General features: G+C 32.9%; 1 protein-coding gene across 1 annotated transcript; it reads right to left on the bottom strand.

The window, feature by feature from the left end:
- Positions 1 to 1,541: 1,541 nt before the first annotated feature.
- On the bottom strand, positions 1,542 to 17,596 carry LOC107027994 (beta-glucosidase 12-like). The gene is made up of 13 exons (XM_015229045.1): positions 17,432 to 17,596; positions 17,083 to 17,152; positions 13,851 to 13,909; positions 12,230 to 12,305; positions 6,869 to 6,946; positions 6,688 to 6,775; positions 4,212 to 4,464; positions 4,028 to 4,143; positions 3,728 to 3,945; positions 3,401 to 3,432; positions 3,212 to 3,314; positions 2,995 to 3,103; positions 1,542 to 1,860 (listed from the first exon to the last, which is right to left on the bottom strand). The coding sequence occupies exons 1-13, from the start codon at positions 17,594 to 17,596 to the stop codon at positions 1,692 to 1,694; spliced, it is 1,536 nt and encodes a 511-aa protein (XP_015084531.1). The 3' UTR covers positions 1,542 to 1,691.
- Positions 17,597 to 17,660: the final 64 nt, after the last annotated feature.

Here is a 17,660-nt window from a genome sequence, read left to right on the forward strand (position 1 = left end):
TTTAATAAAATAAAATAAAAGTAAAATATGTAATTTAAATTTTTAAACAAAATATTTAAGCACTAATAATGGTGTAAAACCTTATGTTCGGTCAAAAATTACGTGTCTACACACTGCACCAGAATTTAAACCCAGTCATTGGATGCCTAGCGCAATGTGTCACCCTGCACCCGAAGCGTCAGATCCTTTTTCTCTTTCGTTCTCGTTCTGCACTTATTCCTTTTCATTCTCTTCTTAATTCTAACTATTTAAACCTTCATTAATCATCGACATATCGTATATATCATGAATCATAACTCTTAACTTCACATTTCAAATTCAAGATTGAGTTAAGAATAGAGTTTGAGAAAATCCTCTCGAGTCATTTTGAGAAGTCTTTTACAATCTTTTAAACTTGTTTAAAGACATTAGTATTTGAGTATGAGGATGCGGGGAGTTGAGCTCATGATTTCAAAATGAATTTACGGGGACTAAGTATTCCTATGTTAAAATTTTTTACATTTAAAATGAGAGAAGACCTTGGTTTCCAAATGAGTTCATGAGGAGTTTTAAAAATCATCTATTTTAAGAGAACCTTTTGAGCAATAAACTCAAAGTTTGAGGATGAGAGAATGTTTTAAAAAATATAAGCATGAGTAATATTATTGGGAGTAGTATTGAGCACCGATATGGGGACGAATTCAGACAACTCAAAGTCCTCATAAACAATATGTGCCAACATGGATAAAGTATATGACAGTTCTGAAAGTGTGGTGAGACGGTGTATCATTACATAGCCCATACTGATGATTATCGGTTAGAGAATCTCTCAAATAAGAGTAAAAGAGTTTATTATTAATTGAATATTATTGTTGCTTCATAATGAGTTGAGTTGAGACGAGGTTAATATGTTTCTGTTTTATCAGTTCAAGCAGATATTTATGTTTTAGAGTTTCTCCTTATATGGTTTAACATTCAATGTACTGATGTCATTTGGATTGCAGTATTTCATAATGCAGATACAGGTATTTTGGGTCAGTAACCAGTGTTTCGTTGATCCCATCGCATTCCAGCTAGTTTGGTCAACCATTCTTGCTTTCCGGAGGGATTCGCATTTATGGATTTTGTTTTGTTAGGATGTTGTGGGTCTTCTGCTGACTTCCATCATAGTTATTAAAGGCTTCGTAGACAGTAGTATTTTGAGTAGTCTTTTCCATTTCTGTTGTTAATGTTTAAGACTTGAGTTGCCTTCTTTTGGCTAGTTGAATGTTTCCAGACATTTCTGAGTTTACTTTTTTTTAAGACAAAAGAGTAAATATTTACTTTTGAGTTCATCTATTGTTGAGTAAATCTTCCATTGAGTATTGAGTCATGCCAAGGATTCTTTCGTGAATTAATAATGATTCTAGAGTGCCAGTTACGTCTAGGGGTTGGGTCGATCGTGACAATTTTTTGTTCCCTTCACATAGTTTGATGGTTATTTTTACAATTTTCCCTATATATTGATCCATTCAAAGATTTGATGTGCTTATTACTGTTTTTTAATGTAGATAGAGTAATTCTAAATGGAATAATTATTTTTGCAATAAATGTGAATATCATGGGAAATTATTGTGGCCCGCTCATTATGAAAAAGCTAGAAAGCAAACATTAATTGTGAGAAAATGCAATAACGTGACAGACGACATCCCCAGTGCAACGAGCCAACTAATTTATTTCAAGAGGAACTTGTTGTACCAGTAAGCAGATTTCTTGAAATATCTTTTAAGTCCATTTTTGTAGTCAACAAATGTAATGCCAAATCGGACAGTGAAACCAGCATCCCATTCATAGTCATCTAAGAATGACCATGCAAAATGTCCTTTCACATTTGCACCCGCCCTACATATTCAAGTTGAAATTTGAGTTTATATATGAATATATATTAATTAATTAACGGAAAAGGGCTAAAATACCTTCAAAGTATTGAAAACGGTATAAAATTATCATTCATCCACCTATTGGCTCCAAAATGTCCTTTCCACCCATCTATTGGGTCCAAAATACCCTTGTCATCCACCTTTTGGTTCAAAATTGACCACTTATTTAACGGTTTTATATTTAAACTATTTAAATATTTTTTAAAATACGTGGCGCTCAACTATTTATTATAATTTAACTTATTAGTGTAATTTATAAATCAATCCACTAACCACCCATTACTAATTAAATCCCTCTAAATTAATGAACCCGTCACATTATTAATGCAAGCTACTGCCAATTGAGTGTTTTTAAAAAATATAGAAGTAAATTATCATACATTCAAGTGGCTACATAAAAATCACCGATAAACTTAAAAGTCTGACTATGTTCATCTTAATTATTCTTACGTCTCAATTATGTGATGTTACTTCATAGTTAATTTTTTTTCAAAATAATATATTAAGGGTTTTAAAATAAATCATAAATATTTATAACATTATAAATAAAAAAAGTGCATGAATTAATTCGGGATGTATTATTTCTTTACCTTTAATCATAAATTTCTAATTCAATTTTGAAAGAAAGTGTCCTCCTAAATAAGCGGCTCAACCTAAATTTAATTGAGGCTTCGATTCGGACTCGAATAATTTTGAATGTCATTTTCAGTAATCTCATCGTATTTTAGTAGTGTTTATGACGATTTTGATATTATAATTGAATTGTTAATTGAGTGAGGTTTAGTTAGTAATGAGTGGGTAGTGGATTGATTTATAAATTATATCAATAAATTAAAATTATAATTAATAGTTGAACCCCCGGTATTTAAAAAAATATTTAAAGAGTTTAATTTTAAAACAATTAAAAAATAGTCAATTTTGAACCTAAAGGTGGATGACAAGGGTATTTTGGAGCCAATATGTGAATAAAAAGGACATTTTGGAGCCAATAGGTGGATGAAGGGTAATTTTGTACCATTTTCAATACTTTAAGGGTATTTTAGGCCCTTGTCCGATTAATTAATGCACAAGTAATTAAGCAACAAAAATATCTTACTTGATGGCTTTTGATAGAAACCATAGGTGTCCCTCGTAATACCTTATCCTCATATCATCTTTAAGGGCTTGTTTAAGTGGCAATGTGCTATTGTTCGCATCAGCCATTCCTGCAAACATGCATAATGACAATTAACTAAAAAGGAAGAATAGCGCGCTAGTTTAAATTAAAGTGGTTTGAATATTATATATAAACTAATAAAATATATAATAACTACCATTTTCTGTTATGTAAATGGGAGGATTCTTATATTTTTGCTTGAGGTAAAGCATGAGGTCATATATTCCTCTTGGATAAATGTATAGCCAACTCAGCGCAGTCTGCATGACAATATAAAATAAAAATTAATTAATTAGTTCATAAATATGTTACGTGAAAAATTAAAAGGAAAGGAGAGAATTAGTACCGGTGTACCGATAGGCTTTCCGTCCTTTTGTGCTGAATCATGAAATACAAATTGTTAAGTACATATATGATATTCTCTATTCCTATATTTATCTTTCATATAAAGTTTAATTAGATAATAGAAAGAATTTCAAAATTTATGATCTAGTGTGATTATAAATCATTTAATTCAATTTTAAATGTTCAATATGTTACCCTTAATTAATGAAACGATTTATAGTCACACTGAGATGAAGGTTTAAAAGTTTTTCTTTCCTTCTTTCTTAAATTTCATATGAAGTAAAAACAAATTATGACAACAATGAATAAATTGAATTTGATTACTTACTAGTCATATCAATATGACCATCTGTGGTATAGCTAAGGTTAACTCTGGGGACAGATAGCATTGGAGATGCATACTGAGTAGTATAGTAATTCATTCCTAAGAAATCAATGGACCCTTTGACCAACTTTTTCTGCTCTTGTGTGAATTTTGGGAGCCGACCCCCTACGTTAGCGCGCATGCTGGCTGGGTAGTCACCATATGTAATTGGATCCAAAAACCTGTATATAGAAATGTCATCGATCAACATTTGGTAAGTAATAATAAACAAGCTAGGGAGTGTATGCAGCGGAAAAAACTCACCATCCTAAGAAAAAATCAAGTGCTTTTTGAGGGGCACTGAGTCCTAGTGGAGTCTTGATTTTTGGTACGAACCAGTGAGTTACCAAGGTGATTCCTATTTTCCCTTTTTGTGTTTTCTGAAACAAAGAATACAAATGTCAAAATGAAATTCCTATACATATATATATATATATATATACCTTACCTGATATTTTTGTCTATATAGTTTGACAGCAGTTGCATGGGCAAGAAGCAAGTTGTGAGCTACAATATATGGCTCCGTCGCAGAATCACCCTTTGTACAGTTTCCAACATAACTCGAACATCTTCCTGGTGCAAACGTACCGCTAGCATATCCATTCATGCTATAAGATAATGGCTCATTTAAAGTGATCCAATGCTTTACTCTATCACCAAATTCTTTGAAGCAAACATCCACATACTCACCATAGTCTTTCCTGAACCCATTAACATAATCAAAACATATCTTACCTTACAATTTCAAACCAAATAACACATCTTATCTATACCAAAACAATTAACTAAAATATTTACAAGTGAACCTCATCCATGTAACTCTTCGGAAAATGAAAACAGATGAACTTCATGTTTTCGCCTCTCGTAATCGCACCCTACAAGACAAGTCTATGGTCCATAGGAGCCTCTACGAGTCACACATAACACTCGTAGGAATGAGGTTGAGTTTACGAAAATTTAAGTTTCTTTATTTTGACCTACGAGTGAACATGATAGTTCATCGCATTTTTGGAGTACGGGTATAGTATATGGGTTTAGTAGGAGGATTCCAGACTTGGTGAAGTTTTTTACTTGAACTTGGGTTCTAAAAGTTGGCTCAACGAGTCGTAGAATTTTTTATAGGCCGTAGGGAGGTCTTGCTGGAAGTTTGAGCAAATTTTAGGTTTTTGTAGTTGAGTCTACGGTTGACTAATACGGGTCGTAGGTTACTCTACGGAGCGTAGATCAGAACCATAGGTCACATCCGACAGTTTTAATGAAGGGTGGTTTGGTCTTTTTCCTCCCAAATAACCCCTATACTGTGTCGCTTAATTTAGACCTATAACTGATTTTCCCTTCCTAATTTTACCCAAACTCTCTTATTCTCTCAAATCCCCAATTTTCATTCACATTCATCCTCTCCATATTCTCTCAAGTCTCCAGGAAGAAAACTAGGGTTCTCTTTTTTTTCTACATTGCTTTTTGACATAGATCCTCAAGGTATGTGGAAATTCACCAATGGATTTCATTAATCTAGTGGGTCCTAAAAATTCTCAATTCTCCAATTCAATTTCATTAAATTAATTAAAGTTTGATCTCAATTCTCCATGGGTCCTATATCTTATGATTCAATTGTTTGATTTCTATCTTATTATGCATGATTTGATTCAATTAAGTACTTTTCAATTGATTTCATATGCACTCATGCATTATGCATAATTTTATTTTGAATTTATGAAGTAAGCTATGGAATTGTGAATGATGATTTATGAAAGTTTATGCATGATTAATAAAAAGATGTTCTATGATCTAAAGGTTGTTTCTAAGATTTGTATCAATGAAATTGTGAAAGGTTTTCTCATATTAAGAAATCATGATTGGTCATGTATGCAGATTCATGATTTAAGGAGCTACTCTATGATGATTTAAGTTTGAATTAGTAACATAATTATGATTTTCCATTTATGATAATATGTCTATGCATATGACTATTCTGTTGAGATATTTACATAGCACCGAGAGGATATTGAGATGGAGACTCTCCAGTTAATAAAGGTTGGTTCTCTAGTAGTAGTCTTGTGGTCCCTAACTACATGACCCCGTAGGATTGTCATAGAAAACATAGTTAGTACCCACGTACGCTAGAAGTTCATGGTTCTTACCTTGGCAAGTAAGACATTTCTTTTTGGTGTGGGAGTAAGACACCAAATTTCATGTTATATCCCACACGGTCTATTTAGGTTGACAATAATTATCCCACAAAATGATCTATGTTCTCCTAAAGGTTTTTTGAAGCTTTCATGATGATTTAAGATACAATGACATGTTCCTGATATATGATTCTTCTATAAAGGTTTTACTATATTTAGCTTGGTCTTGCATATCATGTTTCTATTATGTCTCTTGTGATCATGGTGTATGTTTTTATGGATATCCCCATACTTAATAAATTACATGTTCTAATGCATACTTGTGTCTATATTATTTCATAATGTACGGTTTACCACTTCCTCTCCTCCCGCTCGTGGCTAGATACATATCGCTATCTATTTCTTGGATTGATGAGTCCTGATACTCCGAGGGCAAGACCATGAAGACATTACTTTTGAGACTTTGTACGTAGTGTGTGAGTTACGTTCCAATCACTCTTGATGTTTTAGATTGGCTTTCCAAGACTTAATATATTTCTGCACTTAGTTATGTTCATAATATGAGACTTCTGTTCCTTTTCTACTTAGCTCTATTATGTTGTGTTGTATGTATGTCAAGTGACTTGTGTAGGACATTTTGGGGTCTTATAGGACATGTCACATCTATGGTGTACTTTTAATCATGATAATACATGAGGCATAATATATATCATTTAGTAATTGAAAATATGATATCTATGGTGGTCAAACATACATGAAATTTTTATTTCTAATTCAATACTTAAACCATCTTACGCTATTTTTGAACTCATAAAGCCTCCATATTCGTCCTCAAGGCCTTGTGGTGTGTCCCAGTGGAAAAGCGTCACAAATGGTGTCAAACCTTTTAAAAGAAATTTAAAGAAAGGTTAGGAACCTTAATTATGATGGTTTCTCAAAGGGTTATTTTAACTAGAATGAGAAAAGTTACTAGTACCTTTTGAAATAAGCTCATTGATGACATTGTTGTAGAATTTGATGCCTTCTGGATTCACCCCTTTGCTTACCTTTCCATCTAAAGCAAAGTCGTTTCAGTTCAGTAATGTTAGAATATTACTGGTCTAGTTTAACTTTGCATGGAAATTTTTTAATTTTGTGATTTTACATTAAAGTTATGTCAATGTATTAAAATGTTATTAAATCATGTGGTCTTAATTAAACATGTCATGTTTAAAATTGAAGTTAAAGTGTTATAAAAAAAAAAGGTCATTCTATTTTAAACAGAAAACAAAATTAGATCATTCTTTTTAATTGAAGGGAGCAACTATTACTGTGTCCTTTTTTTTTAATTTTTTGAATTATACCGAAAATAACCTTGTGATACGAACTGATTAATTGAAGGTACGTATATTCCTTTATACTTCAAAATCAAGCACTCACACCCTCTATTTTATGAAAATTGTACACAAATATAACAATGTTACTCTATTTGTTAAAAAATAAAATATTAAACTCTTTATATAATGATAACTTCACGGAACGAAGATATATTTAACTAACTAAATTGAAGATTATTTGAAGTGAAAATATAACTGAACAAACTAATGTTAGGATCGAATTCACGCACACACACTAGATGAATGAAGAACACAAGAACTTTCAAGAGAAAGAGATGAGAGATCTAGAGAGAGAAAAAGAAAACCCAATATTTTGTGGTAACACCCCGTGAGTAAACTTTCACGGCGGTGAGGTATATTTATATTAATAAATCACAGTATTTTTGGTTACAGAGAATAAATAGGAAAGCTTAAAATAGAGAATAAATAGGAAAGCCTAAAATAGAGAATAAATAGGAAAGCCTAAAATTAATCAGGCTCCACTACCTAACAATTCTCCCACTTGGAGACTGACTCAGTCATCCAAAAAATACATTCTCAAAAAAAATCTCTTCATCATCAACATCTTTACCGCACCACAACATCTATAGCAACAACTACAGAAGACCAACCGAGGTTTACATAACCTCAGTTTCCCAACATCAACACATTTCGTCAACATGTCTGTCGGGTTATTTGCACCCTCTATCTTCTCCAAGCACATATCACCATCCTCCACTGCCCTGCGAGTGAAATGGTATCGCCTTCTTATGTGCTTTGTCTTCGAATGATAGACTGGATTTTTCACCAACTGTATGGCACTCTGGCTATCTGAGTAAAGAATCTTCTCGCTCTGCTTCTTGCCCAATTCCTCAAGATAATCTGCCAGCCATATCATCTCTTTCCCAGCTTCAGCTATTGCCACATACTCAGCTTCAGTAGATGAAAGAGAAACACACTTCTGAAGCCTGGACATCCAACTCACTGCTGTTCCACCTATGGTGTAAATGTACCCGGATGTACTCTTGCTCGAGTCAACATCCCCACCAAGATCAGCATCCACAAAACCCTGTAGAGTCACATTGCCTTTGCCAAAACAAAGTGAAGTACTGGATGTACCTCTCAGATATCTCAAAAGCCACTTCACAGCTTCCCAATGCTCTTTCCCAGGGTTCGCCATGTACCTGCTAACAACTCCCACTGCATGTGCTATATCAGGTCTAGTGCAGACCATAGCATACATCAAACTACCAACTGCTGAAGCATATGGAACAAGTGCCATGTGATCACGCTCCTCGGCAGTCTTGGGTGACTGCTCCTTTGACAATTTAAAGTGATTTGCCAATGGAGTAGTCCTGGGTTTAGCATCATTAACCCTGAATCTGCTCAGCACCTTCTCAAAGTACAACTCCTAAGATAGATTTAAAGTTCCAGCAGATCTATCCCGAGAAATCTTCATCCCCAAAATCTGTTTTGCTGGACCCAAATCTTTCATCTCAAATGCTGCAGACAACCTTGTCTTCAGATTGTTAATCTCCCTCATAATAGATCCTGCAATCAACATATCATCTACATACAAGAGTAGAAAGACATATGAATCAGTGTATTTCTTGAAGTAACAACAAGGATCCTTTTCAGCTTTGCAGAATCCACTCTTGGTCATGAAGGAGTCAAACTTCTTGTACCACTGACTTGGTGCTTGCTTTAGTCCATACAAGCTCCTGGTGAGCTTGCACACCATGTGTTTCTTGCCTGTAACCACAAATCCTTCCGGTTGCTGCATATAGATCTTTTTGTCTAGATCTCCATGTAAAAACGCTGTTTTTTACATCCATTTGCTCTAGATGCAAATTCTCCGATGCAACAACACTCAACAGAATTCGAATAGAGGTTAACTTCACAACAGGAGAGAATATTTCAACATAATCAATACCTTTCCTTTGTGAATATACTTTAACAACTAAATCAGCCTTGAACCTTCTTTTGCCATCTGGTTCAGTCTTGATTCTGAACACCCACTTGTTCAGCAAAGCTCTCTTCCCTGCAGGTAGCTCAGTCAACACCCATGTGTCGTTCTTCTCAAGTGACCTCATCTCATCATCCATGGATTGCTCCCACTTGATCGAATCCTCCACCTGTAGGGCCTCATCAAAAGACTCTGGTTCCCCCTCATCAGTCAGCAATAGATAGTGTAATGAAGGTGAATACCTATATGGTGCCCTGATGGATCTGGATGATCTCTTTAACACCTGCTCAGGTGTAACTTGCTTCACTTCAGATTCTTCAGTAGGAGTTGGTTGAGTATCTGTTTCGACATCTCTGGGGTTACTCTTCTCCAACTCAACCTCAACTCCCACTTGCTTTGTAATCTCTAGAACCTTCTGCTCTCTGTCCTTGTACAGGACAGACTCATCAAATGTCACGTCACAATGTCTCAGGATCTTTCTGTTCTTGTCATCCCAAAACCTGTAACCAAACAAATCAGAACCATAGCCTATGAAGTAACACTTCACAGCCTTGGCATCAAGCTTGTCTCTCTTTTCTGGATCAACATGAACATAAGCAGTGCAACCAAAAGTCCTCAAGTGTGAGTACTTGAGTTCTTTTCCTGTCCACACCTCCTCTGGAATCTTGAACCCTAAAGGAACTGATGGTCCCCTGTTGATCAAGTATGCAGCTGTGCTCACAGCATCCGCCCAAAGTGTTTTGGGCAGCCCACAGTGTATCCTCATACTCCTTGCACGCTCATTCAATGTTCTGTTCATCCTCTCAGCAATTCCATTCTGCCTTGCCTTACCAGGAACTGTTCTCATCAATTTGATTCCCTCAGCTGCACAGAATGCCTTTAACTCTGATTTGTCATACTCTCCTCCATTGTCAGACCTTAGGCATTTGACTTTCAAACCGGTCTAATTCTTAACTTCAGCTTTCCACTTCTTGAAAGTTGCAAACACATCTGACTTATGCTTCAAGAAGTAAACCCATACTTTCCTGCTGAAATCATCAATGAAGGTAACATAGAATCTGGATCCTTTAAGTGATGATACTGGAGATGGTCCACAAACATCTGTATGGACCATTTCCAACCGCACTTTCTTTGGCTCTCTAGGAGTCTTTGTGAAGCTTACTCTTTTCTGTTTGCCCATAACACAGCTCTCGCAAAGACCCATATCAACAAACTTCAGACCCTCTAATGCTCCTTTTGCAACCAGCATCTTCATTCCTTTAGTACTCATGTGTCCAAGTCTGTTGTGCCACAGACATGAACCGGAAGCACCTTCAGCAACAACGGCCATGTTTATACACCCTGCAGTGGTGTACAAGGTTCCAAATTTGGTGCCACGAGCTACTACCATAGCACCTTTCACGATCTTCCACGAACCTTTCCCAAACACTGCTGCATATCCCGTGCTATCCAACTGACTAACAGAGATCAAATTTTTCTTGATCCCAAGAATATATCTGACATCCTCCAATGTCCACTGGTTTCTTGAGGTGGTCTTTATGCAAACATCCCCCTTTCCTTCAATCTCTAAGGCTTTATTGTCAGCAAGATATACTTTTCCAAAATTTCCAGATTTGAAGTTTTGGAACAATTCCTTGCTTGGAGATGAATGGAAAGATGCACCAGAATCCAAAATCCATGATTCAACTGGGCTGTTCACACTAAGGATTAGAGCATCCCCAATGTCCTCTGCTGAATTTACAGAATCATTGTCATCTCCAAATTTCTGTCTGTTTCTTCTTTTGCTTTGTACAGTTCGTCCGAAAGTGCCCTTTTTCTCCACAGTTCCACCAAGTCACGTTTGATCTGTTCAGGGATTTTCCTCGATTCTTTGATTTTGATCGACCATGTTGGTTTTGTCCTTTCTTCTTACTTCTCCCCCTTCGGTCAACGCTGGGAGCACTGCCCGATGAATCTCCCACTTCTCGTTTGCGAATACTTTCGCTAAGAACAACATCACCGATTTCATCAAACTTCAGTTTCTCAGATCCACGGGAACTGCTAATCGCAGCAACAACAGTATCCCAAGACTCGGGCAGAGATGACATAAAAATCAACGCCATAATTTCATCTTCGAAAGTAATATCCACAGAATTGAGTTGACTCACAATCATATTGAACTCGTTTATGTGATCAGAAACGGATCCATTCTCAGACATCTGTAAATTGAACAATGTACGCATCAAATATACTTTGTTCATCGCCGATGGTTTTTCATACATGTTTGACAGTGCCTTCAACAGATCGGACGTAGTCTTCTCCTTCACGATGTTGAACGCCACGTTTCTTGACAAAGTCAACTGGATCAACCGTAGAGCCTGGCGATCCTTGAGTTTCCACTTCTCCTCCGTCATTGATTCCGGCTTCACCCCGGTCAACGGTTCGTGAAGATCTTTCTGGTACAGATAATCTTCAATCTGCATCTTCCAGAAACTGAAATCGGATCCATCAAACTTCTCGATTCCAAGCTTCGAACTATCCATCTTCTGTAATCGTGTTGAATCTCCTTAGCTCTGATACCAGTTGTTAGGATCGAATTCACGCACACAGACTAGATGAATGAAGAACACAAGAACTTTCAAGAGAAAGAGATGAGAGATCTAGAGAGAGAAAGAGAAAACCCAATATTTCGTGGTAACACCCCGTGAGTAAACTTCCACGGCGGTGAGGTATATTTATATTAATAAATCAGAGTATTTTTTGTTACAGAGAATAAATAGGAAAGCCTAAAATAGAGAATAAATAGGAAAGCCTAAAATTAATCAGGCTCCACTACCTAACAACTAAAATAAAGATGAGAAAAATCCTACGTTATCAAATATTATAATTAATTTAAGAAAATGCAAATATTGTACATGTTAAGGTGCAAGAAAGTCATAGTAATTATTACTAATTGTATTACATTTCTTATTAGGATTTTTCAAAGATTTATCATTAATGTGTAGAACATCTATATATTGAAGAGAAGTATACTTACATGGTAAAATTCGAGACCATGAGATAGAAAACCTGAATGCCTGCATGCCAACTTCCTTAAGCAGACCTATGTCGCTCTGCAATGCAACATTTATTTTGACGTTAATTGTTTTATAATCCTATATTAAATAATTTTTAAACTCTTTTTTTTTGTATCGATCATCTTTTTATATAATTTATTCTTGTTGTGTATAATTTTATTGATTAATGCGAGACACACATATAATCATATTGAGTTCTTTATAAAGATAAAAGAGAACTAGTTTTGTTGTGGACATGATTGGGATGTTATGTAATGTTTAGAATTACATAAGGCTTAAGTCATATGTAGTCCCTTTAAGTTGTCCGTATGATTCAGTTAGACATCTGAATTAAGACTAGTATCTATTAGACACTTTTATCTATCCAAAACTTATTTCTATTAGATTTTTTCCGATAATCAGTAAAAAAAAAAGGTAAAGTGTGTGTGATACAACGATACGATGTAAAAAAATTAACTAATTAAATGATGACATGTGTCACTTGACCCCAATAACTATAAAAAAATATTAAAAAGAATGAAATTATTTCAAATAAATCTTGTATCTATTTCTTAATAAAAATAAATGAAATGACAATCAATTTTACTCAACCCCACCCTACCCAACCCCCCTTCTTTTTTATTTTCTTCTCATCTATTTTTTTTCTCAAACGACAAAAACCTTTACTGCAAATTACTTGTTGACTTGATTTTTTTGAAAAAAATATTTTGTATTTTTAATATGTGAGTCAAAAAGATATCTAAAAAGATTGATACAATAGTGATGAAGAATACTCATCCGAAAATCGATTGCAAAGTAAAATTAAAAGGACCCAAATTAATTTCATGGAAAATTATTTTTCATTCCTTGTACATGATAGAGAAAGATATTTAAAATGTTGGTATAAGAGTGATGAATAAAGGAAGTTTGTCAATGGTTAATCATCTTAAAATCAATTTTAAGGAGAAATTAAGAGGACCTAAATTAATTTAGTGAATTATTTGATATTGTTTTTGATAAGTTTAGTGGATTTACAAATTTATTTTAATGGTCATATTTATTTGAAGGTGACTGCAAATGGAGATGATTACTTTTTTCATCTCGATGTTCCAAAAATCTATTTTCGCTAATTTTTTTTGTAAATTCATTTTCTTGATTCAATTTCTTTTTATGAATATTGAAAAGAAGTAAAAAATAAAAAAATGAAGATTCTTTAGTTATGTTTGAAAGTTTAAACTTAGAAAAAAAGATTAGTCGAAGGGTGGTAGGATGCTCTTTCTTTTTTTTACTTAAAAATATTATTTTTTAAATATTAAAAAATAATTCTAATTTATTTGAATGTCAAGTGTCAATTAAACAAGAAAAAGTCTAATTTTTTTTGAAAAAATAAAAGTAAAACGATATTTCAAAAAATTTCACGCGCTCATAAGAAGTGAAAAATAATTTTTTTCGTCACATCAGTATTTTATATTTAATAGGTATACTTTTTAAACAATTTAAGTGTTCAATAGAGTATAATCTTAGTTAAATTATTTAAATAAAATATACAGACAACTTTAAAAAGCAGTGTATAGATTTAAGCTATTATTTAATCATAAATACCTTGTAACGATGATAGAAATCAACAGCGACATCTCCGGTAGAATGGTCAGCAATTTTTTCTGTAATTTACGGATAATAAATTGTTAAGAGATCCAGGGCAAAATACACTATTACAAGTGCAATTAAAATCATCTACAAACTTGTTTTTAGTTAATGTTTTTTTTAATAAGAGGTTATTTTTTATATGAATAAAAAAAAAATCAAAAATATTCTTTATTTTTTTGGTTGGCTATGTAAAATGAAATTATTTTTCTGTCACCATTAATAATTTCATTATTTAAAGTCGATTTGAATTAACCCGATTCTTAAATAACGACCTGTTTTCTCAATTTAAAACCATGCCCAACCCCTTTAACATATAATCTTCTTCTTCCGTCAACTCTCTGTGCAGCCTTAACATTGTCAATGGTGCAACCTTAACTTTGAAAAAGAAATATTCAATCATGCCTTAGGTTATAAATTCTTGGCTTTTCTAGAGGGCCAGATGTTATATTTAATATTTTTGGATTTTATGGATACCCTTTCACAGTGTTATGTGGGAATTTGAATGGATTTGTGCACCTATTTTGATGGTTGTTGATTCACTGAAATAGATGACTGAAGGTGCTGAGTTATGTCGTTTCTGGTTCCATTTTCTTTCTCTGATGTTAGTTGTTCGTTCTTTTAGTCTGAGGTCGGGTCTTGGCACATAGAATGAGATTCAAATTGGTGTTAAATAAAGATAAGAACAAGACTACTTTGGACAATTTTGTTAAAGAAATGCAAGTTAATTGAACTAAAAGGTTAAAGAATGTCTTTCTTGTCCTGGATCTTAGCATTAACATTGCTAAGGTGTCCGATTAATCTACCTCTAAGGTAATAACCTTGTCCGTCAAGGTCTTCACAAAGATCTGCATTTTTCACCACTTGGTCTGTCCAGATTTGAAGATGAAGGGTTCCATTGCACGGAGAGTTGAATGAAGGAGAAGATTACAGAGAAGACGATGAGGAGAAATGGACGAAAAACTTTGTATAGAGATGAAGAATAAATTGATGAATTTGGGGATTTGATTTGGTAATATTTATTTGGTTTAGCGGTCGGGTTCAAATTAAGAAGAAGAAATTGGGTTTTTTTTCTTGAGGTGGAATTAAAGGGTATATATGACAAGTTTGTAAACGACGGAATATAAAAAAAATTATTTTAAATAAGAACATAGTCAATTAATAAAATAAATTTTAAAAATATTTTTAACTTTTTTTAAAAATTATCTTCTTCTATTTAATTATAGAAAATTATTTCACGAGGATATGCTATTAGGTTAATATGATCCATGAAATATGACATTTTGTGAAGTCATATCATACTGTCAAATTTAGATCAATTATGAAACAAATAGTATGACAGCTTTATCAATAGGAGATTGAACCAGGTAATAAGCAAAATACATTTTATTTTGGAGGAATTCAAAAACTTGGAAATGTTAGGTATAATATAACCTCATATATAGTGCTGTCAATATGGACTAGCTCACCCCATTCGGACTAATTCATACAAGCTTTGACATTTTATGGGTCAGGTCAGATTAGTTCATTTTTTGTGTGAGCAAGAAATAATCGATCCTGCTCATAAGTACATGGGCTACAGGCTTTACGGGTCAGCCCACTTCTTTAAAATTATATTTTTTTATAATTATTAAATTAAATTATAAATTATTATTTAAAAATATTATCATAAAATATTGGCAAAGTAATATTACATATGTTAATGTTACTACTTGTCAATCAAATCAACGAATAAAATTATCTTTATAATATTTATTAAATTTTTTTCAAGTAAAAGTATAAATATCAAAATAGAAATATTAATCTAATTATTTTGAATTTGGACTCTCTTTTATTTTTTATTTTAATATTATATTATATTTTTAGTTAATTTTTATTGGCCCACAGCCGATCCTATTGATATTTCTCAAGTCCCACAAATCAACTAACTTATAGAGGCCGGACTAAAAACCCCTTTTCTTAATGGACTGCAAAAATCATAGCACAGCCCTATTAAATCTCGGGTTACGCCAGATTGGCCCAACGACTCTAGCCCATATTGACGGCTCCACTCATACACTCGTTTGGTTTTAAATTTAAGAAAAAATTGTATATAATAGAAAATATCTAAATCAAAATAAATTCTATACCTACTGTTTAATTCATTTGTATTCCGTAGCAAATATTGCACAATTTTCGCCATTCAGTTCGGATTCACTCATCTAAAAAAAGCGAAAAAATTTATTTTAGATGAGTGAGTCCGAACCATATATATATATATATATATATATATATATATANTAGAACTATGTGACATGCACAACGACTATTTTTAAAATGAATTTGAAATAGTCCATGATAAATATATATATTGACAAATATAAACTATCCTATATGTGAAATTCAATTTTACGATATTGTTTTGATCTAATATATAAATGTATCCTTTAATTTGATATTATTTGATAATTATGTCTCTTTGATTTTAGGCATTGATAAATAAATATTTACACTTATATAAAATTGAAACACACTCATTTTATATCTCATAATACAAATCAAGTTGAGTGTATCTCGCATAAATTATCACAAATTATTTTACATAGAATATATGTTTTTAATTGCTTAAATTAATATAAGTTTAAATATTGGAAAGGTACAATTTACAAATAACAACTAATATTAAGTTAAAGCATACGTTTACATCATTATATCAAATAGTTTATATAATACGTGATTATAAACTAGCCAATGGCTTTTCCAAGAACAATATATTATATTGAAAATTACCCAGTGAGACCGAAGCTGCTTTTTGAAGTATATGTTTAAGGAAGTTTTAAATGTTTTATTTTTTATGTTAGTTGAGATAATATGCATCTACAAAAAAATTATATATCATATTTTTTTGGATAACATATATTTGTAATGGTGATCAACTTTTTTATATACCTACCTTCAGCTGATCACAATTATTTAATATATATATTTTATCAACCGGTCATCATTGACAACTCATTTCCTATATATATCTTATCTAAATTGAAGATCGTTGACTTCTAAAAAATTACTACTACCAATTTTTAATTGTAAACTTTTCACTAGCAATTACCACACATATTTTGACTGAATTAGGGAATAAAAAAATGTTCATTAGTGGGAAAATTATGTTTTATTCACAATTTTTTTTTCATTATTTAGGATGGGGAAAAACCTGGATGTTTGTGGGTGAAAGTATCCCATATACTAGCTCCCCTGCCTCCTTGACGAGCTCCTCCTTCAATCTACTTATTCAAACATAAAATATTAAAAAAATGTGTGTGTGATGCCTATATTGAATTTCCATGTTATATATATATATATATATATATATATGGAAAAAGATTTGAAAATATTCTGAAATTATTGTAATAATTACAAACTTTTGGAAGGACCTAGTATCCTTACACTCACTATTTAATATTGTAACTTCAAAGTATATATGTGGACGGCCACGTGAACATGTTACGATTTATAACTTGAAGCTTTGCTAAATAAGATTAGTATGGAAATTTTGTGAATACCTGATAAGCAGCTGAAGCAGCACCAAATATGAAATCAGAAGGGAAACTTGTTCGGTTAAAAGGTGCCACAAAGCGCTTCGCGGGGATTACCGCAGCACTAGTAAGATGAAGACTTACTACAAGGTAAAACGAACAAAACCTCAACAAGAGTCTTTTCATACCCATTGTTGGTAATTTTCTTCTTCTACTAAAATGGTGCAACTTCATATATATATATATATATATATAT

Source organism: Solanum pennellii, chromosome 8, assembly GCF_001406875.1.
Source record: "Solanum pennellii chromosome 8, SPENNV200".
NCBI classification, from domain to species: domain Eukaryota; kingdom Viridiplantae; phylum Streptophyta; class Magnoliopsida; order Solanales; family Solanaceae; genus Solanum; species Solanum pennellii.